Source organism: Copadichromis virginalis, linkage group LG22 (genome assembly GCF_057382275.1).
Source record: "Copadichromis virginalis isolate Kocher_CV1m ecotype Utaka linkage group LG22, C_Virginalis_male_GT1.1, whole genome shotgun sequence".
NCBI classification, from domain to species: Eukaryota; Metazoa; Chordata; class Actinopteri; order Cichliformes; family Cichlidae; genus Copadichromis; species Copadichromis virginalis.
The window spans coordinates 6,372,345-6,393,643 of record NC_140638.1 but is presented as its reverse complement, the minus strand read 5'-3'; the positions used below and the strand labels follow the sequence as shown (position 1 = coordinate 6,393,643).

Here is a 21,299-nt window from a genome sequence, read left to right as displayed (position 1 = left end):
AGCTATTTATACATTTTAAATATTAAATTATCAATTTTAAATCATGATCTAATTCGTGTCCTGGTCCATACTGTGAAGGCACGACAGAAGTATATGTAAGGGCTAAGGTTTCCTCGGTGTCCAGTACAAAATGTAAATTTGAACTTCATATTCTTATTCTTTCAAATGAACCTTAATGTTTTTAAAGTTTCTTCTGTGTTGTATTTAAATAGTTAAAGTTTAAACCCAGCCTGCAGTCAGATATAGTTGTTTGTTTGTAACACGGTAGTTTTCAGCAGGAGTGATGTATGAGCAGCATGTTTGAGTGTTTTCAGGCTTTTTTTTTTTAGTTTATTTTGTGTCGGCCAAAGTCTGGCTCGTCTGTCTGGGTCGCTCTTAAAGGCGACGTGTGGCTGTCTGCTGCTGCGGAGATCAGCTGCGAGGAGCTTTTTCTCAAAAATGCTCCCCAAACTTCAGGGCCTGGATGAACCGGCAGGACCCGCCGCCCTCCGCTCGGTCAGAGGCCGGACTGTAACGGGCTCAGGTGTCAACTGAAAACGGTGAGTTTAACGTCGGCGGCGGCCCGACGGGGCTAGCTAGCAGGCTAACGTCACATCTGTGCGGCTGTGATTGGAGACCGGAGCTCTGACGGTTTTCCAGATGCCGCCGTTTGTCCGTCTGAACGGAGAACACCGCCACCGGGGAAAAAACATCTGCACCGCGAGCACAGCTGCATTTCCAACCAGCAGCTTCGCTTTTGTAGCGGTAAAGTTAAAGTGTGCAGTCCAGCTGTTGATTTTTTTCTCCCCATAAAGTCTGCCGGTTATGTCCGGCGTGGACTGTGCGGGTTTCTGATGATTAATTAATGAGTTTAATGAAGGAGGCTCTGCACAGATGTGCTGCTCCAGTTTAATGTGAAGTTCAGAATGACACCGATGATGTCAGCTGTCATAACTACAGTAAATATTTGATGTGCTGCATAAACTGAGCAGCTGATTATAACTGGGCGTTTAGGTTTGTTATTGAACTCTAGTATTTATTTTTATTTCACTTTTTGATTTTTTTGTGTGTTTTTAACTTGTTCTGGTTTTGGTTTTAATCGTGTTTATGTTACTGAGCTGTTCTGGTTGCAGCTCTTCTGTCAGAGGTTGTGTTGATGGTTTTTGGCTGCTGTAACTTTTGGGATTAATAAAGTTTAGTTTGTGTGTGATGTGCAGCCTGTCAGTGATGTCAGGCTCACAGACAGGCGGATAAAATCAGGCTGTCACTGTCCTCTAACTGAGGCTATCTGCTTCCTTAATGACGGGACAGATTTCCAGTGTTTCTGAGGTAAAATTCAAATCCTTTCAGAGCATTAACATCTCTAATGAAGTCAGTTTCTCTGCCTCTGTCATCATCAATGAGTTCAACATGATTATATATATAAACTTAAACTATTTTAACTGAAACATATAGCTTTGAGTTTTCAGGTAACATTATTTTTTTCCATTTAATTTATTTAAATGTAATTAATTTTGGAATGAAAAGGTCAGATTAAAGGAAAATATTACTTCTGATGTTCAAAGAAAGTGCGTCACCGTTAAATTTATAGTAATTATTTAAATAACCTCCCTACATATCATTACATCAGAAAAGACTGACAGGTGTAGGTGATGATGTAAGACTGCACCAGCGTTACTCTGAGCTGTATAAGCACCATCAGTGAGTCTGCAGTCATTCCTTAAATTTTCCATAAATATGTTTACCAAAACTTTTATAAAGGTTACAAGTTTTATCACATGTTACTTAGTTTACCTTAATTACTGATAAATATCTTCAAGTTTACATTTATATTGCCTACAGTCACATTCCTCTGTGATGCACTTTGTTTGAAATCCAGCATAGTTGAGTTTAAAGCCCTTCACCTCTAAAATTATCATAAATTTAATCAGAGATTCGGCGATTAGTTGATTAGCTGATTGACAGAAATTACATCAGTAACGATTATTTAATCATTAATTTTGTGTAATTTTAAAGAGACAGCTAAAATTATGTTTCCACTCTGAGGATTTTCAGCTTTTCTGTAATTGTTTTGTAATTATTTGAAGTTTCAATCTCTTCTCTTTATATATTTATTAAAATGAAAGAAACTAAATTTAAAAAAAAAAAGATTTGTTTAAATGGAAAATAACTGTTGATTGTTTCAGCACAGCTGCAAACGTTTTATAGAAAGATCTGAACCCTCTGCCGTGAGCGAGGTGGAGATTTGTTGCAGGGCTGTTGTCCCGCTCTAGTTCCAACAACCCAGTAACCCAATAAACTGCAAACTGCGGTCACGGTTGTTTTCATAAATAAAACAGCCGTTTTTCTTAACATGATATTTTATTTGATACCTAATTACCTGAGAGGTGCAGTCATGTGACCCATTCAAAGAGCTTCCTCCATACTTGAATAGATTCACTGTTCGTGTAATTTAAAGCCTCAGATTTAAAGCCACAACCTGCCAGTCAGCAGTAACAAACCAGGAAGGACTGCCATGAATCTAAAGTCAGAGTTTAACCTCCGGCTGTGGGAGTCATGAAGGTTTTTCTTCCTCACAGATGCAGTCTGTGCCCATGGAGGTGGGAAGCAGCAGCGGCAGCGGCTCAGTGGTTCAGGTTTGCTTCCCCGGCGCTCAGACCTCGGTGCTGGACAGCCTGAACCGGCAGAGAGAGGACGGCAGCCTCTGCGACCTCTCCATCCATGTCCAGGGACAAGTGTTCAAGGCCCACCGCTGCGTCCTGGCTGCGTCCTCGCCTTACTTCCACGACCAGGTGGATGAACACACTGACTCTCACTCAGCCTTGGATCTTTATTAGCGTCAGACAAGAATAGCTGTCGCAGTTTGTGCCTGAGCAAAACTTTAGAACATTAGATTGCCTATAGAAAGACAGACAGGTGACAGGATTAGTTGGTCTTACAGATATTTTCAGTCGGTTGTGTAATCAGCAGCTTGTTTGCATTTTCTCCCAGTTTCTGCTAACACAAGATCTGTGTCTTTGACACGCCGGAGACATAAAATGTGAATCTGGGTTTGAAGCCATCTGCCGCTTCTTATTTCTACCTCAGAAAAACAGAATAAACGAGGCGAGACAGAATAGATGTGAACAGTCACGCAGGTTAATTTTAAGGGAGCTCAGAGTTAGAAGATAATAAAGACCTACTGTGTGACAGCAGCCTCACACAAACACGTTACTTGTGCTTTTTTATGCTGTAATAATTGGTTTTCGAGAGAGCCTCAGTCATCTGCCAAATATCTGCTTAGTGAAACTGGTGGGAGGTTTCATCAGACCCCTGTTACCTGTCTGAGGGGCTGGCAGACAGATTTACTGCCTGTGTACACCAGAAAATCACTTGGAGCTGGACTCTGACCATGTGGGTAATGTTGCAGTGTGATGAGGGAGAGGAGGAGGAGGCAGGAGGGATCGTTACAAAATGAAAAAGCTTCATTACTGTGATGTTGTGATCTCCATCCGCCTCCAGGTACTACTGAAGAACATGTCCACGGTCTCCATCCCGGCAGTGATGGACCCGCTGGCGTTTGAGAGCGTGCTGAGCTGCGCCTACACGGGTCAGCTCCAGATGCTCCGCGATGACATCGTCAACTACCTCACAGTGGGCAGCGTCCTGCAGATGTGGCACATTGTGGACAAATGCACGGAGCTACTGAAGGAGGGCCGAGCCGCGGCGGCAGGAGGGAGCGGCGGAGGTGGAGGAGGTGGGGCTGTGCAGGATGGAATAAGTGGAGCTGGAGGATCAGCCAACTCTGGCTGTAGCAGCAGCAATGGTGACGGTGGAGCAGGTGGTGGTAATGGAGCTGCTGGTGCTGGAAGTGTTGGTCAAGTCCAGGTTGTTGAGTCTAACGAGCCCCCGCGAGCCTCCCAGCCTCCCAGCCGCCCGTCGGTGAGCGAGAGCCAATCACCCAGCAGCACCAACTACTTCAGCCCCAGGGATGGGAGCAGCTTTGGGGGAGGTGGCGCGGCTGCAACGGGAGCTTCTGGAGATGGAGGCGGGGCTAACAACACCCCCAGCTACTGCACTCCATCAGGAGGCGAAGAAGCCTTCCTTATTGAGGAGGAAGAGGAAGCCGAGGAGGAAGAGGAGGAGGTGCTGTACCATCAAAGGAAACGAGGAAGCACAGGAGGAGGAGGCAGCGGGAGGAGGAAGAAGATGAGCTCAGTGTCAGAGCAGGAGGTCGGGGTCAGCGACAGCTTTGGGGTTTCATCCTATCAGGTGAGGTCTGAGCAACCTGAAGATAGTCGACCTTTAATTTGTATGAAGAGCTTTTATTTTGAAAGAAAAGTTGAACTTTAATAATCGAGTTAGTGTTTACAGTTTGTTTGTTTGTATCCTGTGTTTTCTGTACATAATGTGAAATATCTCAATAAAAGGACGGAGAGGACTCTGCGTTGCCGCTGCAGAAGCGTCCCACCTACAGCCAGCCCAGCATCATGCCTCGCAAGCAGTGGGTGGTGGTGAAAACCGAACGGAGAGAGGATGACGACCTGATCGTGGTCTCCGGGGAGGAAGGAGGAGAAGACGAGGAGGATGAGGATGAGAGGGAGATGGAGCTGGCACGAGAGCGGGAAAGGAGCAACTTCAACATCTCAAACGTCAGGAGCCTTTCAGGCGAGCTCGGGGGCAGAGCGGAGAACGATATGGAGTCACAGGTGAGCTGGAACTGTAGTGTAATCAGATTACAGCTTTAATTATCCTGACAGCTGAGGGGCGGTTTGCTTTGTAGAAATAATGACGCAGACCTGTTGTAAGCTGGTGCTGTGGTGGTTTTGCATATGACCAGTAGAGGGCGCTAAAACGTCACACAAAGAATTTCTAACTTAGAAATTTCTATCTTTAGTTGAAATAAGTTACAGCAACCAGAATGTGTAAAAAACCTAATTTTTAACTGAAAACTTTCTTGATTTGTGCATCTGCTCTACAAATAAACTTGATTGACAGATATTTTTATATAATCTTAACCTCTAATACGTTTCCCTGTGTGTAGGTCGACTACTGCCAGTCTTCAGAGGACTACCTCAAGTTTGAAGGAAGTCTCATGGACCAAACTTTAGCGCAACACCTTCACGACGGCGCTGCAGGTCAGAACCAGAACGCTAACCGGGCGGTTTCGGCGCTGCTGGGTCAGGTTCAGTCTGCAGCCTCGGCCCGGGCTCAGCTCTTCCCACTGGACATGCAGGGAAACCAGATCCTGCTGTACAGCCAGGCCTCCGGACTCCCGCTGGATGCTAGCGCGCCGCCTCTGGGGATGGCAGGCGGTATGATCGGAGGGTCGTCCTTCAAAGGTCCCAGTATGGAGCACGGTGCGGTCCACCTGTCGGTGCAGGGTGGTTTGGGGGTGGATGGCGCAGAGAGCGGAGGAATCGGAGGCGGAGGCGGCAACAGTGGCGGCGGCTCTGGGGGTTCAGGGAAAGTGTTCATGTGTCACTGCGGGAAGACGTTCACCCACAAGAGCATGAGGGACCGCCACATTAACATGCACCTGGACCTGCGGCCCTTCCACTGCCCCGTCTGCGCCAAGAAGTTCAAGATGAAGCATCACCTCACCGAGCACATGAAGACGCACACGGGCCTGAAGCCGTACGACTGCCTCGGCTGCGGCAAGAAGTTCATGTGGCGCGACAGCTTCATGAGGCACCGCTCGCACTGCGAGAGGCGCAGCGGGCTGGGAGAGAGCGGCGAAGGTGGAAGCGGCAGCGACGGAGGGAGGAGAGGTGGAGGAGGAGGCGAGGATGGTCCAGATCTGATTTCCTCCCCTCACCTCCTCCTGTCTGCAGGTGAGGGTGGGCAGGGAGGCGTCCTGGGAGGTGGCGCGAGGGGAGGAACGTCAGTGTTGTCCCCGCAGCACGGCGGCCTCTCAGCCGCAGGAAGTGGCGGCGGTAACAGCAGCATGAGTAACAGCAGCAGTGCCGCTCTGAGCAACAACATGGCCGCTGCTGCAGGGGCGCTCCTTGGGGCGATCTCCCAGAGCCAGGGTCAGGGATCTGTGATGTTTGGCGGTCTGGGGTTGGGTCGGGGTGCGTGTGAGGAAGACGTGTGCGAGGTCAGTGCCAATGAAAGTAGCGTGACTTAAACCAAAATGTGTGTCGAATCCAACGGGCGCCTCTTTCCAAGCAAACAGCTGCTGGTTCCTGCTGCTGCTCTGAAAAGAAGAAGAAGCTCAGTGAGAAACTCTGAAACTCTTTTAACTGCCGACAGGTTTCAAACAGAGGTCGAGTAAAAAACAGGCGAGGCTCCCGTTGGACGCGCACAACCTGAAGGACCTCCAGGAAAACAAGACTTTGACTTCCACTCATCTGCTGTGGTGTTTCTGAGACAAACGTGTGAAACTTGTTGTTGTCCACAGTTCACAATACTCTGAATCGTGGCCTGGTAGAAGCGGACCTTCTGTCTCTGAGTATTTGTTTAAAACGCCTGAGACGATTAGTTTATTCTGAGTGAAGAATATGCGCGTGCGTCCGGAGGAAACCAAAAACTAAAAGACAGCGCTTCTCTAACCGTTACCTTCTGTGGGGACATTATAGTCTCAGTAGAGTAGAAAAATGGCTGTTCTGAATTGCTGTGACTTTCTGCAATATTGTTTTGTGATATATTTGCTACGATTGGAGTAAAAAACATAAATCTGCAAAAACAAATTGAACCTGAAAAAAATATGTGTTTTTTTTAAAGCTCCGGGGTTCATGAAACTCTCAGCTGACTTAATCAGATGCTAAACGTTTGTTTGAACCAAGAAAAATGCAGATTTGTGTTTTTTCAAACTTTCCTCACAGCAGCAGCAGCCCTGCAGTCTTTCCTGCCTCAGACCCACAAAACAGACCAAACTCAGCACTGCCATGTTGTTTCAGATGATGCTGCTGGCACCAGTTTGAAGCCCAGCCTGAGGATTCAGCTCCGAGAAAACAAAGAGCCACGTGTAGCATATAGACTGTATGTAGAAGATGGACACAGCCACCATGACATGTTCTAGCTACTCCAACTACTGACTATGGAACACACCATACACCAGGAAACCGTATATATAAATAGGCACAGATTTCTGCTAGTTAGACTCATAACAGACTAATAATTGAAGATACGATAAATTATTTAATTCTCTGATGCTTCCATTAAAAATGCTTCACAAACAGTTCACTCAGATGATGTGAGGCCTGTAAGCTACAGTCAGTACCGTCAGTTTAGGGAGACACATCGAACTTTGGGACTGTAAAATCTAATGAAGGGAGTTATATGGAGTACAACTGATATGAAGGGGGAAATATTAATAGAGGGCAAGATAACTTTGTACCAGGCTTCAAACAGCTGGGAGGAGGCCTCGGGGCAGAACCAGATGAGCTTGAGGAGGTGACTGAACTCAGCTTAGACCCAGGTAGGCAGCAAAAAATGGGTGGATGGCCTTGACATGTTTATTCCATCTCTGAAATAACCTGCATTTCATGCCCGGGCTTTTCCGTTTGGTATAAATGATAATAAACAATAAACTGTGCTCTTGCATAGTTTGCAGATCACTGGGCTCAGAGTGTAAAACACCTGCTGGCCTCAAACTGAAGCTCAGCAAACATCAGCAAATACACTACAAAATAAAAGCTTTGAAACATCCAGCACAAACCACAGTTACACCATTAAAGTTTAAGTCTGTAGCAACAAAATGCAAACTGGACTTTAAGCCTGTGTTGGATTTACACGTGGTTCTTTATTTTAGCTGAAGCTTCAGTAGCGCCGTCACAAAGGGAAGCCCGTTGATCTCAGTCATGCATGAAGGGAGGAATATTTCGTTAGGCTGCTCATTTATTGACGTGTACAGCTCGAGCCTGACTGAAGTGACTTTCGAACATGTTCGCGTGTAGAAGTTCAAAAGTCGAAGCTAAATTTATTTCAGCTCTACACAAACACAAACACTACCTGTAACTGATCACTTCCCCTCTGGAGCTTTTATAGCTGGAGGCGACTAACTTACTGTTTTGCTGCTGCTTTCACTTTATTACTTTGTTGTTTGCAGAGTTTTGGGGCTTTGAGGAGTATAAAATATTCTTGTTGCTGTAAATATATAGAAATATACATCATCTATTCATCAGGCCAGGAGCGACGTTTAGATGCAGATGTTGTTTGATCTGATTTTTCAGAGGACAAAGTCTGTGAGAGTTTCTCTACCCTCCTACCCTGCAGCCATCTGTTCAGTAATGTTTAGTTCACTGAGGTCTTATCTAAGCTACACAGTGTACCTCCTCTGAGTGTCTCACAGCACATTTAGATAAAGTTATGGAGGCGGGTAAAGACTGAACCTCATCTTCAGCAGCTGTTCTGCACACTGAGAGTCAAATATCCTTATTCTGTTTGTTATGAAGAGAGATTTCTGTCTTTAATTATATTTTTATTATTATCACACTTTTTCTGCCTTTTTAAAATTTAAATTAAATTTAAAATTTCTTTAAAGGTTCTTTGAGGAAAGTTTGTAAATGAAGGTTTTAGTAGACTGCGTTATACCAGTGCATCTCAAAAAATTAGAATATTATTAAAAAGTTTATTTTTTCATAATTCAAATGGGGAAAATCTTCACATATTCTGTATTCATTACATGCAATGTTTCATGCCTATATGGAAGCATATTACCAGGAATGATGTCATCTGTCATCTACACAGCCGTCAGCTTCCATCTGATGAAGAGCTTCATGGCGATGTCAGTTTTCTTTTCGAGCAGCCCCGAATGATTTGATGACCACGTTGTTCTCTGATTGGTCCTCGAGCTCACCTGACTTTAGCGTTAATGGAGAATCATCAAGAGAAAGATGAGAAACACACGAGCTGAAGAGCGCCAGCAAAGCAGCCTGAACTTTAATAATAATCATCACAGTTTGAAAACACGCTTCCAATATTTCACTTTATGTGTAATGAATATGAACATGGAATATATGAAAATTTGATAGTCGTGATATTCAAATGTTCTGAGATGCACAATTATAAAACATAATTTAATAATTTTTGTTTTTGGGAGTAGACGATTAGATTTTGGAGCTTCATTCTAAAAATGTTGCACATTGATGAGGGAACAATGACATCATTGCTGTACTGCTTAACCCTTAAAGTTAACAGGCTACCATAAAAACATAATAATATTAGTTGTTATTGAGCTCATAGGGAGGAAGCTGATCTATATATACTTACTTTACATCTTTGGTGGGTCTCTATATGTAGAAGAACCTAATAGTATTTAAAACATAATGTAGAGGTCTGCAGTGAGTCGTGCTTTCATTTTAATTTTCGGATATTTTCCTCAGTGTGGTTTTTAAATGTTACTAACTGGTTTGATGCAATTATTAAAAAAATAATTATTTGATTAATTATTACTGCTGAGAACACAGACAGGTGTATTAAACCACAGGTGAGCAGTTCTTCAGCCTGAATCCCATTTACCCTCGAAGATTTTACCTTTTTCTGACCACTATTATAAAAAGAACGGAATCTTTATGGCTTACCTCCCCAAATAAAGTTAATGTTGAGTCAGTGCGCCATCTTGTGGTACGAATCGGTATTGCACTGAAGAACAGCCCAGTCTGCAGGATGAGTATGCAGATGTTTTAGGCCCAGATGTTTTGAAGCTTTTTATTCACATTCTGTTGATCGTTTAGTTTATTTTGAAAGGTTTTCAGGTCTGTGCTAGAGTGAAGATAAAAGAGAAAATTACAGTGATAAATACAAAATGAGTGCAATTAAAGAGAAACGTTTTCCACGACGGGAGGTGTGTTATTATGTGTATCAATAAGTCATTCTTTTCTGAGTGACTTTCCTTTCAAAGAGCTGTGCCGCCCTCTGGTCATACAGGTGTTACTGTTACACACATCTGCAGCGGTGTGATAGTTGTGTGTGTTTATGAAAATCAGACGTGCAGCACAGAGCAGTTATTGGTGACCTCATGAATATTTAGCCTTTAGAGATGTTTTCCAGCTCAAAGAGATTCAGAGTGAATGTTTTACCTTCTGTGAAGGCTCAGCTTAGATGTTTTATACGCAGGTTTGGAGCTCAGACTCGGTGCAGACTGTTGGCTTTTGTACAGTGACCTTTGACCTCCAGAGTTTCCTGTATGACTCAGATTTGGTTGTTTGGGTTTGATCCTGTTTGTTTTTGTCAACTGCTGAACGGCTGCAGAGAAAACTCAGCGACTGTGTGAGAGACGTCTAAATATAATGATTTCATGCTTAAATGTGGAGATTAATGCATTTGAACACTTTACACACGATGGTCATGTGACCAAAACAAGTAGTTCATTTGTTTGTTTATTCATCCAGTTTTATGTTCACAGAAACTAAACCTGTTTAAATCTGTTTAAACCTGTTTGTACTGACGGTAATTTTTACTTCGGGAGTCGTTGATGTTGGATTATGTTCAGGACGTCAGAGTTAATGTTTCCATGTGGTGTAAACTGATACAGGAAGGTCAAATATGGGTGTGTATCTGATAAAGTATGTGTTAAATAAGATATGTGTGTTTTAACAAAAGGTAAAGCTGCTTTGAAAATAATTCATAATGTGACAAAGAAGAAGATAAAACCTGAAGAACATGTTTTCTGCATGGACGTGTTTGTTCCTGAAAGCTGCTCAGACCGCTGTGATAATTTGAGCTTCTTTTGTCACCTGAACATCTTTAAATGCAGATTTGTTTCCTCTGAAAACAAAACAGGTTCCAGACCAAAGATGGTTCACAGTATTTATCAGCTTCGACCCTCCGGTGTGTGACGGGTCTGAGCAGATCTCGATGCCTTTACTGCCTGGGTTGAAATGATGAGTGTAGATGTTATTATTCTGTTTCCTGCAGCTTTCACCGTTAAACTGTAGTGAAACTAAAAACCATCAGTCTCCATCACAGGAAAAAAAGGAGCTCAAAATATTTTTACTGAGAGAAAAGAAACGATGGAAGAATCTCAGAGTTGCTGCTGAAAACCCGACTTTAGTATTTTTGTTATTTTCATACATGAAACTTCCTTGGTGTCCTCTGACTGACCAGCTGATTGTTGAACAGTGATAACAGAAAATGACGTGTAAATCCTGAGTGGTACTAATAATGTATTAAACTACAGTACATCAGTATTGTCCTCCACCTTGTAACGAAATGATGGATTAATAAATTATTTGGTGAAAACAACCTTTGTTTGACGACCGGATCATTTTACTCCTTCTCTTTGATGACTTTCATCAGGCTGCATGTAAACAGACGTGCTGCATCACCACCAGCCTTTCTAAGTCGTTTTCTTTTCTGCTGTTATGGAACATTTAAAGCTGCATTAATTGATTTCAAACACGAGTGAGTCATCTAATAATTATATTAATTTTGTCATTATTGTCTGTACAGTGTGCGTTACACTGGTGCAGTGTCTCCTCACAGGAAGACAGCCATCTTTGCTCATTCACGTGACCACACGTCCCTCTTTGTTTAACATGATGTTTTAATTACATTTAATTCTGGTATTCATGATCTTATTTAGAAAAAAGCTGCTACTAGTGTGTGTCTTTTTTATTGTTCATTTAACGACATTTTTGTGGCTCTCAAAGCACCTTGGTCACAACATCTTCATCAGTCTGTTTTTATTTTGTATTTTTGTCTGGAAATCTCCTCTCATACATTTAAGAATCCTTCCTTTGGTTTCTTTAAAGCCACCAACTTTATTATGTTTATTGGAGATTATAAGAGAAGTCGTGCCTGAGTTTACACGTGAGCAGGAGATATTATTATTATTATTATTATTATTGCCGTTTGGGTTTGTTTTATTGCAACAAAAGGAAGAGGGAAAATAGATTGTGGTTGTTTATACAAATTTCAATATCTGTCGATATTCAAGGACGGATTTTGATGTTTCAAGATATGAAACCTAAAAATGTCTAAGAACAAGGAGCAAGTGTTGAAATGTCTGCTCTTAAAGGCAGCTGTACTTCAGGGTTTCAGGTTTCTTTTTTTTCTTGTGTCGTTACCACAGTGACTCTACATTTGATCTGTTTTCATGCCGTGTCATGTGTACTTACATGTAGCAATGATGATTATTATTATTATTCCAGTACAGGCGGATAATATAAAAATTGTGTCATACACAAAGATATCATAGTGGAAATTCCACAGTGGTTTTTCTTCCTCTATATTTCTTGTGAACTCTCTGCTGTGTGCTGATAAGATAAAACAAGACATTTGCAAAATGGACGACTTCAGGCTTAAACCACTGGTCTGACTTCCTCTTCCCCGGGTGGCTCAGCTACAAAACAAGAGGCTTTTCAGCAAATAATCCTGTGCAGAATAAATTGTAACCAATTACAGTGTTTTATACATATGCAGGCATGTAGGTGCTGTGAGCTGCTCAGAAGAATGCAGAAATTTATCAGCAAGCAGTTTAATCATCTGAAGAATCCAAAGTAATCCAGACTCTTTATTTCACTAAAGATTTGGACTGACATTAGCAGTCAGAGGGACACGCTCCTCCTTTATAATGATGCAGTATTCAACAACAGCACACCACAACATGTCTAATCATTTTCTGTTTTCATGACTCCATCAGTGCTGCAACCTGGCACCTGTGGTTGAAATGTAGGAGTGATAATTATATTTTGTGTCTGTGTGTTTGCATAGATGTAAGTCATTGTGACTCTAAACACAATAACTTAAAAAGCTGTGAATGAATCCTGATTAAACTTTGTGGGGGTGTCGAGTGGTGTCATGTTAACAATCCATCAAAGTTTGTCTTACATCCAGCGTATGCTTCATGTCAACGTAAAGATTTATATGCAACAACTGACAAAAAGCCTTATAACTTAGAAACTATGACTTTTATAAGTTTGTGTGTTGTCAATAAATAGAAAATATCATGTCACATTTGACCTCTGACCTCAATTTTACATTTCAAACCTGCCTTTCTTTTATGTTGACCCCAAATGTCTTAAAGCTTTAAAGAAAGAAAGTATTGTCAGGAGAAGAAGAATAAGCTGCCTAGTTATTTAAAAATATACTGTAGTATTTATAAATCAATACCTATTATTCATTACATACTTCTACTCTGTCATGTTTCCCTATACTGCCCAGAGACTGAGCGGCCTCGGTGGAGGTTTGCACTCTCAGAGTGTTTCTATTATTCCAGTACAAGCAGATCAAATAAAAACATGCAAACAGAGCTCAAAGTGAAATTTCCACTGTCCTCCTTCTCTGACTCTTGTGTTGTTTTTGCAGCCTTCTCTCAGTTGTTCTTACTTTACAACAATTTTGTGGCAGAGCTGCCATCGTGTGCTAAAAAATACACAGTGTAGCTCAAATCTGCAACAACTTCAGCTGATGACTTGTCAACTTTCAAGCTGCTGAGCAGCAGAGCAGTGTTTGTGTCTTTGAATAAAATGCTGTGTCTGACAGACACTTTTTAAAGAAACATCAAATTAATTCAGACCTGCAAAGAAACGCAGTGATGCATTTTCATCAAGAAGGAATAATTATTTCTGTGTTCTTCTGAGCAGTTTACATATGTGTAAAAGACTGTTACTGGCTACTGTCTATTCTGTCTATTCTAAAGTCCGGTATTAATTCCTTGATCTTGTCCGTGTTGAGGATGAGGTCGTTTTCCTCACCATAGACAAGAACGTTGTCTACTACACTGTTAAAAAACATCCTAAAACAACGGTAATATTCCGGCAGCTGGGGCACCAAAATACGACCGTAAAATAACAGAAAATAACTGTCCCATAAAAATACGGTCATTTTCAGTAATGAAAATAGAGTTTGTTGCGCTAATTTTACATGATTCTGCCTTTTCCAAGTGCTTTTAGACATTAAATTAGGAACATTTTAACGTGATCAAACAATGAAATTACCTATAAACAAGGTCAATGAATGTGGCAATATGAATCATAATACGTAAATGTACAGAAATATACAGTTAACCGTTGGTTTAAATAATAATGGATTGCATGCCCTGGGACAGACTGACAGAGGCGAGGCTGTCATATCGCACCAGAGCTGGAAACATCACCTGATAAAGAAAAAACAGACAACAGACTGAATGAATAAAAGAAGTCTTCTTCATTGCACATTTTCCACCAATCATTAGCCTCTCCTTTCACTCTAGACCAATCACCGATCAGGATGAATTGCACTACTTTACTGTACTGGCCATCGCCAGTAGGTGAAGTGTCTTGACCACGGACACAACGACGGAGAGTGTCCGAGCCAGGGCGCGAACCGGACACCTTCTGATCACAAGGAGAACTGCCAACTCTTGAGCCACGATCGCCCTAAATAGCAATGATAACAATACTTATGTGATGTAACACAAGCTTATAGGGATCATGTTATATGCTTTTCCATGGCATTACATTTGAATTCAACAGTTCAATCTTTCAAATAACGGACAGATATTTGTGAAACCGTGATACATTTGTGAATGTATTTTAACAATCTAAATATGCATATGTACAGACAGATACATTTAATAATCATGAAAATTATGTTTCATTACATTACAGTGATTTAACGTTAATTTACATTTGAAATGTGAAGTCAAAGTCTACGTAACTTTAATGATATTCTAGAAGAACAGAACATTACTGTAAAATGCACAGTAAAATATACCTTCATATTAGGATTTTTTCCTACGGTCGCAGCCCTACCCGCGACCTGGTTGTTGTTATTTCACATTCATTGGCCGATGCTTTGCGTCATGTTATTATGTGTCCCAACATCCAATGGAATGTCACATTGTTTTCATGGCCTCACCCTCACCCCAGGTGCAGAGGCCTATTTCTGTCCTGAGATTTATATTAATTGCAATTCCTAACTCTACATTTCTTTGTTCAAAATTTATAATTAGCACATTGTGGCATGCAAAGGAATCTTAACAAAGAAGCTTATAGAGACAGATTGAACTTGTTATTCAACCCCAAGCTGGAAGGGAGCGCTCTTTATTAAAACACTTGCTGTTGCTACGATGTGCCTCAAGCTTGAACAACAGCACAACAGAAGTCCCTCATGGTACAGCACTCTCTCTACAAAACAACAGCTGTCAGTGACGCTGCACCACGGCGTAAACACAACATTCAAGATAACAGTTAAAAGTAACGTAACCATAAACAATAAAACAAGAACATCTAAACAGCAGCACATGTCTCAAGGCATGATGGGAGAGAACTAGCTGTTCCCCCAACACGCCACAATATGATTTTTTTTAGTTTTTATTTCTATTAATTATATTTTCACTTGTTACCTCTTAATTATTGAATCAGACCTAGGTGACATGAAATTTTCAGCAAAATTATAATTCAAATACTCCTTTAATTATTGATTATTCTCATTAATTTTCGATCATTTTATATATTTTTCCATAGTATTACATTTGAATTTAACAGATCATTCTCTCACATAACAGACAAATATTCGTGAAATTATGATACATTTCTGGATGTATTTTTACAATCTAAATATGCATATGTACAAAAAAATATATTTAAAAAACAAGTAAATTGTGTTTTACTATATTTACAGAGCTGTTACGTTATTTTACCTTTGACATGTAAGATCACAGTCTACTTATGTAAATTTAATGATATCCTAGAAAGATAGTACAAAACTGTAAAATATACAGTAAGATAGTTTGACATTAATATTTTTTGGAACAGTGTAGAGTTCTGTACCCAGACTCGTACCCCCTGTTGATGAGCCCCAGGATGGTGGTGTTGTTAGCGTATTTGATGATGATGGAGTTTTCCTGGGTGGAGACACAGTCATGGGTGTACAGGGTGAAGAGTTTAGGGCTGAGGCAGCAGCCCTGTGGATATCCAGTGCTGATGGTGAGCTCAGCAGACACGCGTCCTCCAATTCTCACCACCTGTGGTCTCTCTGTCAAAAAGTCCAGGATCCAGTTGCAAGTGAGAGTTGGGATGTTGACGTCACTCAGTTTCTCGATCAGCTTGCCCGGGCGGATGGTGTTGAAAGCAGAGCTGTAGTCCAGGAAGAGCATCCTGACATACGTGCTGCTACTCTTCAGATGTTGCAGAGTGTGGTGCAGGGCTAATGCTAATGCCCTGTGGTGCAGGGCAAATGCTGTTACGTCATCAACTGATCGATTGGGGCGGTATGCAAACTGGAGGGGGTGTATCGTATCCAGGACCATGTGGTTGATGATTTGGGTAGACTTTGACTGTTCATCTGACCAACGGTGCACCGCCTGGAGCTTCCTGTTCCAGCTCCTTTTGTAGGCATTTGGGTTTATCTGACTACCATTAAAGCATTTGATGCAATGGAAATCGCCATTATTAGTTTCGTTACAGCGAAATAAGTTTTCGTGATCAATGGCTATTCCAATATTTGTCAGGGCAAAATTTATCCTGTCTGGATTAATGTCCTGCCTAGGTGGCCTGAATAAAACGTTAAATACAAACGCCTTTGCACCCCACTCACATCCATTAAAGAGACGTCTGAGCTGATCTGTGATCCTGTATTTTCCATCTGGATCTGCACACTTTTCGGCACATGGACTGGCATGAGAGAAGAAGACCAACAAATCACCATCCTGACCTTCAAGATTAAGATTCTGAAGAACACGCCACTCTGCATGTTCAGTATATAGACAGTCCCCATTTTTATTGTAGATTTTTTTCTTTGTGGCTACCACAAGTCTCGGAGACCTGAGGATGCCGTCATTCAATTCTGTCTGTTGGTTTGGCGTCACCTTTGTGAAGTCATAAGAAACTTGGTCTTCATCCTTCGGAACACTTGTGGCCACTGCATACATTTCTTCAATGTTGTACCTGTCACAAGAAAGAATAAACACAGACACACACAAATATACACATTAAAATTGTGTATAGAGGGCTTAATGACAGCTCATAAAGATGGCTAACATACCAGATGTATGTTATTACATGTATACTGTTGTTATTGATGGCATTATTATGGGGAATCCCCTTTACATAAAGAACAATATAACAAGAATTAAGTGATACAAAGTTTAGATATAAATATATCATTATAATAATTATAGAATTATATCATTCAGTTCAGAAAGGTGAGGTACTGAACATTTCCTCAGAAACAAAGCTAGACTGGATAGTAATGGAGCTGTAGTCCTCTCCACATCACTGCTCTCTTATATCAGCTTTATTTATGTAGAACTTTATATATTTACAGAAAGCAGAGTGAAAAGACAAAGAGCAGCAGGAAATAAGAACTGAGAGAGGATAAATTCATTATCAGATCAACAATAGTTACAGAGACACATCATTACATGCAACATGGTGATCTAATGTTTTTAGTTATTATTGTATGGAGGATGTAGGGACATGATTAAAATGCTCCATATTTTGATTTTTATCTTAGTTAGTTTTCCAAATTCACAAAATCATTTCAGTGATATTTTTTTAAGTGAAGTTCTTTATTTTTATTTTTATTTTATTTTATTTAACTAGTTTTTTTCCACATTTGGTTTTAGTTTTTAGTTTAGTTTTAACTATAATAACGCTGCTTGTAACCATATGTCACCACCTTATTACATAGCTCAGCTCTGCCGAGCTTATCAAACAGAATTCATATGAAAACAAATAACAAAAAATGTTTAGTTTCAGAGACTGTAGAGCAAGCCTATTCAAATGGCGGCCCAGAAGCAACCTGCGAGTGGCCCTGCCTGTGGTCCTGGCAGAAACACAGAGAAAACGCAAAAAATGAATTCATTAATTAATTAAAAAAAAAAAAAAATTCCTACAGCGTAGTGTAGACTTTGAATGCAACACTCCTAGTAGCCTAGCAATATTTAACCCACAATGCACCGTAATGTAAACATATTAAACAATCATCGTAATATATGATGCGACAACAGCATGTCTTTCTCACTCCAAAAGCGCAAAATTGACAATGAAAACTGTCGGTTTAACCCTGCCTGGACTGACAAATACTTATTCATTTTACCGAGTTTAATAATCTTACAACAGGAGTTGTACTACCATGGTGAGGGTCCTGTACAGCCCAAGAGAGAGCTGCAGCAGCTTCCCTTCGTGTTTGCTTCTTGGCGAAGAAGAAAAGGCCTTTCACAGATTCTGAAACAATGAAGTACTGCATGCTGGCCGTGGTGGATGCGGTGAAAAGTGAGTGTGACATCTGCTATTAAAAACGTACCCCTGTAGGACAGTTCAAATATTCGTAGAATTGAAGTTCTGGCGTCAGACGAGTTTGAAATGCTGTTAGATGACCTGAAGAAAACTGATGTAATGTCTATAGCAGGAGATCACAGACAGAACTGATAATGCACAGTTGTGCGTATATGTCCGTTTTTTGGATGGGAAATTGCTCGGTTTACTACCGTTAGAGGGACACACAGCTGGCGAAATGATGTTTGAGGAGATTTAAGCTCTTTTTGAGGAAAATGGTCTGGATATGAAGCGTGTCTGTGACGGATGGGGCTCCATCCATGGCAGGAAAAGTGAGTGGTCAGCGAAATATTTATTTTAATTTGAAAGGGAATTATCAAAATGTTTTTTGTTATTATTATTATTATTTCAAATGTGCAAAAAATAGTTTAGTTATAGCTCCCTTTTTTTTAAATGGACCTTTTGGTGTGCATTTGTGAGAGGTCACCACCAGATTTATAGGGGAAAAGGAATAAAAAAAATACTTGTTTTTCAGTACAGTTGTGTGGGTTTGAAATTGATCATGATCTGCTGCTTACTGGCTTAAAAAAAATATCTGGCCCAGATAAATTCCTCGGTTTGAAAATCTGGCCCAACTAACTTCGTAGTTGAATAGGCATGCTGTAGAGGATGCTTAGTTACCTGTCTTTGATACTTGTGCTTATCTGTTCAATAAGTTCTGCAAGCTTCTTTTGGTTTATTACAGCCAAACTTCCAGCAGACAGATTGAAGACCATCGTCATAGTGATCCACCAGAGAAGGGGCGTCTGCAATCAGAGTTTCTTAACAGAGCAGAGTTATTGACATCTACACAGGCTGTTTCTCACATCAGCTTTTCTTCACTCACTCAGTAATCTGTATACACCATCAGTAGTTCATTTATCATCCACACAGTAAAAACATAATGAAAACATGTGTATAGATCCTTCTAATCAATGCTGAGATTTGGGTTAAAGTGAAAGAAGAATGCCGCCTTCTCATTCAAACCGGAGCTTTTTGCTGTGAAAAATAAATATATTTAACTGGCTGTTACCAAAAGATCTTTGACTGTGTGATTTAACATCAGCTGACCCTGATTTGCATGGACAGGTGTCCACATCTGGAGCTTGATATGAGACACTTCAAATGTCAGACTAAAGTTAATTTATTTAAATAAAATTAACCCTTTATTGACCAAGCATCATTTAAGCCGCCTGGACTTTTTTCTAACTGCATTAATAAAGGATATATAAAACTCCGAGTTACAGTCGTTTAAAGAGCGCTTGTAAAATCGTCAATAAAGGCTTTAAGACTCAAATGTGGTCACTACTCACCTTTGCTGTTTTGGTGTTCCCAAACTGTCTGATTCAGTTTTAGTAGAGAACTGGTGTTTGGACACTGTCGCCAAATGTCCTTAAATCAAAGTAAAACCATGTAAAACCACTGTTTATAGCAAAAACAAACAGATCTTTCTTAAGTGTCTCTTACTTGCCGTCAGATCGTTCAGGTAAATGTTTGTCACCGGCAGGGGCGGAGCGTGGGGGTGGCTTACTGGGCTTAAGCCCGGGTTGTTTTGTCAGAAGCCCGGGGTCTTTTGGAGTGTAATTTTTTCATAGTTAGATGCCTGGCTGACAACTGTATAAAACAAAAAGTACACACAATATTCGAAGCACATAATGCACACAGTGGGAATTTACGACTGTGCGTGAATCCCCCCTGATATTGGTATGATCCGAGCTCAGGCACTAAGCAACTGAGCGAGGGGGCGGGGCTGCAGCCAGGTGCTCTTGTGCCTGTGAGTGCGCTGTTGGAGTAACGGAGCCAGCCATACTAAGGAGAGCTTAAGTTTGACCAGGTACCAAAGCAAACCATTCATACCGTACAAATGACGGTGAATCACGAAAGATTGATATCAAACTGATCACTTGACCAATATTACGTTACTTGCTCTTCAAGTGAATCAACAAATGGCGAAATGAAAAGCCGAACAAATGCTTTTTTTTTTTTTTTTTTTAATAGAGTCTTATCTTACGCGTGTTTATTTCATATTTTCAGTTCTTACCCTCCCCGACTAAATCGGTTTCAGTTATGTACTGAAATATAAGAATGGACATTAGAGGGTTCTTTCAAAGAAAAAACTCAGGTAAATGTTATTTTATATATTATGCTTTGTATGTTGTTCAGTATATTTCTATGCAAAACAAGAGGGATTTCAGTACACAGCAGGATATTCACATTTGTAACCAGATATTTACATACACTTTAGGGAGAAAACATAAAACATTTTTTCTGTACAACATCAATTTAGATTAAACTTTTGTTTTAGATAAATATTGAAATATCTTTTGAATTAGTTAAATGTCAGAATAAAGAGAGACAGAGCTTCTATTTTTTATCACTTTCATCAAATTTAAGAGTACATATACACTAAGTTTGTTAATTAATAAGAAAACCAGATGATTCCATTCTGAGCTGAAGAAGCTTCTGATAGGTTAGTAGAGTCCATGTGAGTAAACTGGTGGCACAGCTGTGGATGCATATAAGGCAAAACACAGAGCCTGTTTCTTTGACATGGGAAAATCAAGAGATATCAACCAAAACACCAGGAAAAGAATTGTGGAGCTCCATAAGTGTGGCTCAGTTTGAATACAATTTGGTGCCATTTGCAATTAAGAAATACAGATAGTTTCTCTCTTTACTCTTAAAGTTAACAAATATGTTTTTTATATTTATCAATCTAAAAAAATAAACATTTAGTCTGATTTGATGTTACAATTATAAAAGTGTTGTGTTTTTATCTGAAGAGTTTGTAAATATCTGGTTTCAACTGTATATTTGATGATTGTCAGCACAAAGAGGGAGAGAGAGGAACAGAGAGGGAGAGAGAGGAACAGAGAGGGAGAGAGAGGAGAATGAGGACAGAACAGAGATGAACAAGAGCAGGTGAGACACACATGTTAGTCAAATGGTTGTTTACCAAAAGTATCACCGTATCATAGGTACTCATGTATCTCGTACCTAGTGTTTCTTTTTAGGTTTGTTATTTTTCAAATTCTATATTTATTTATTAAGTTCTGCAGGCTTGTTTGCACAACAAGGCTAAATAATTATATAAACTTTTGTGAATCTACATAGTGTACTTTGGTAGAATTAAAAAATAAGTGTAGTGCAGGT

The 21,299-nt window shown here is 40.6% G+C and overlaps 2 protein-coding genes across 2 annotated transcripts; one reads left to right on the top strand and one right to left on the bottom strand.

Annotated features, from left to right (window-relative positions):
* Positions 1-378: 378 nt before the first annotated feature.
* Positions 379-11,148, top strand: zbtb22b (zinc finger and BTB domain containing 22b). Its single transcript, XM_085445519.1, has 5 exons — positions 379-539; positions 2,559-2,771; positions 3,481-4,230; positions 4,389-4,667; positions 5,003-11,148. Exons 2-5 carry the CDS (start codon positions 2,559-2,561, stop codon positions 6,086-6,088), a joined length of 2,328 nt encoding a protein of 775 aa, XP_085301645.1. The 5' UTR covers positions 379-539; the 3' UTR covers positions 6,089-11,148.
* A 3,530-nt stretch (positions 11,149-14,678) lies between these two features.
* On the bottom strand, positions 14,679-19,346 carry LOC146682565 (uncharacterized). The gene is made up of 2 exons (XM_085445527.1): positions 18,789-19,346; positions 14,679-16,775 (listed from the first exon to the last, which is right to left on the bottom strand). The coding sequence occupies exons 1-2, from the start codon at positions 18,887-18,889 to the stop codon at positions 15,626-15,628; spliced, it is 1,251 nt and encodes a 416-aa protein (XP_085301653.1). The 5' UTR covers positions 18,890-19,346; the 3' UTR covers positions 14,679-15,625.
* Between the last annotated feature and the right edge of the window lie 1,953 nt (positions 19,347-21,299).

Coding starts and splice junctions, on each gene's coding strand:
- zbtb22b (XM_085445519.1), top strand. CDS start 2,559: ATGCAGTCTGTGCCCATGGAGGTGGGAAGCAGCAGCGGCAGCGGCTCA. Junction 4,231..4,388: donor TTGGGGTTTCATCCTATCAG/GTGAGGTCTGAG, acceptor TCTCAATAAAAG/GACGGAGAGGACTCTGCGTT. Junction 4,668..5,002: donor AGAACGATATGGAGTCACAG/GTGAGCTGGAAC, acceptor CCCTGTGTGTAG/GTCGACTACTGCCAGTCTTC.
- LOC146682565 (XM_085445527.1), bottom strand. CDS start 18,889: ATGACGATGGTCTTCAATCTGTCTGCTGGAAGTTTGGCTGTAATAAAC. Junction 16,776..18,788: donor AGCACAAGTATCAAAGACAG/GTAACTAAGCAT, acceptor TTCTTGTGACAG/GTACAACATTGAAGAAATGT.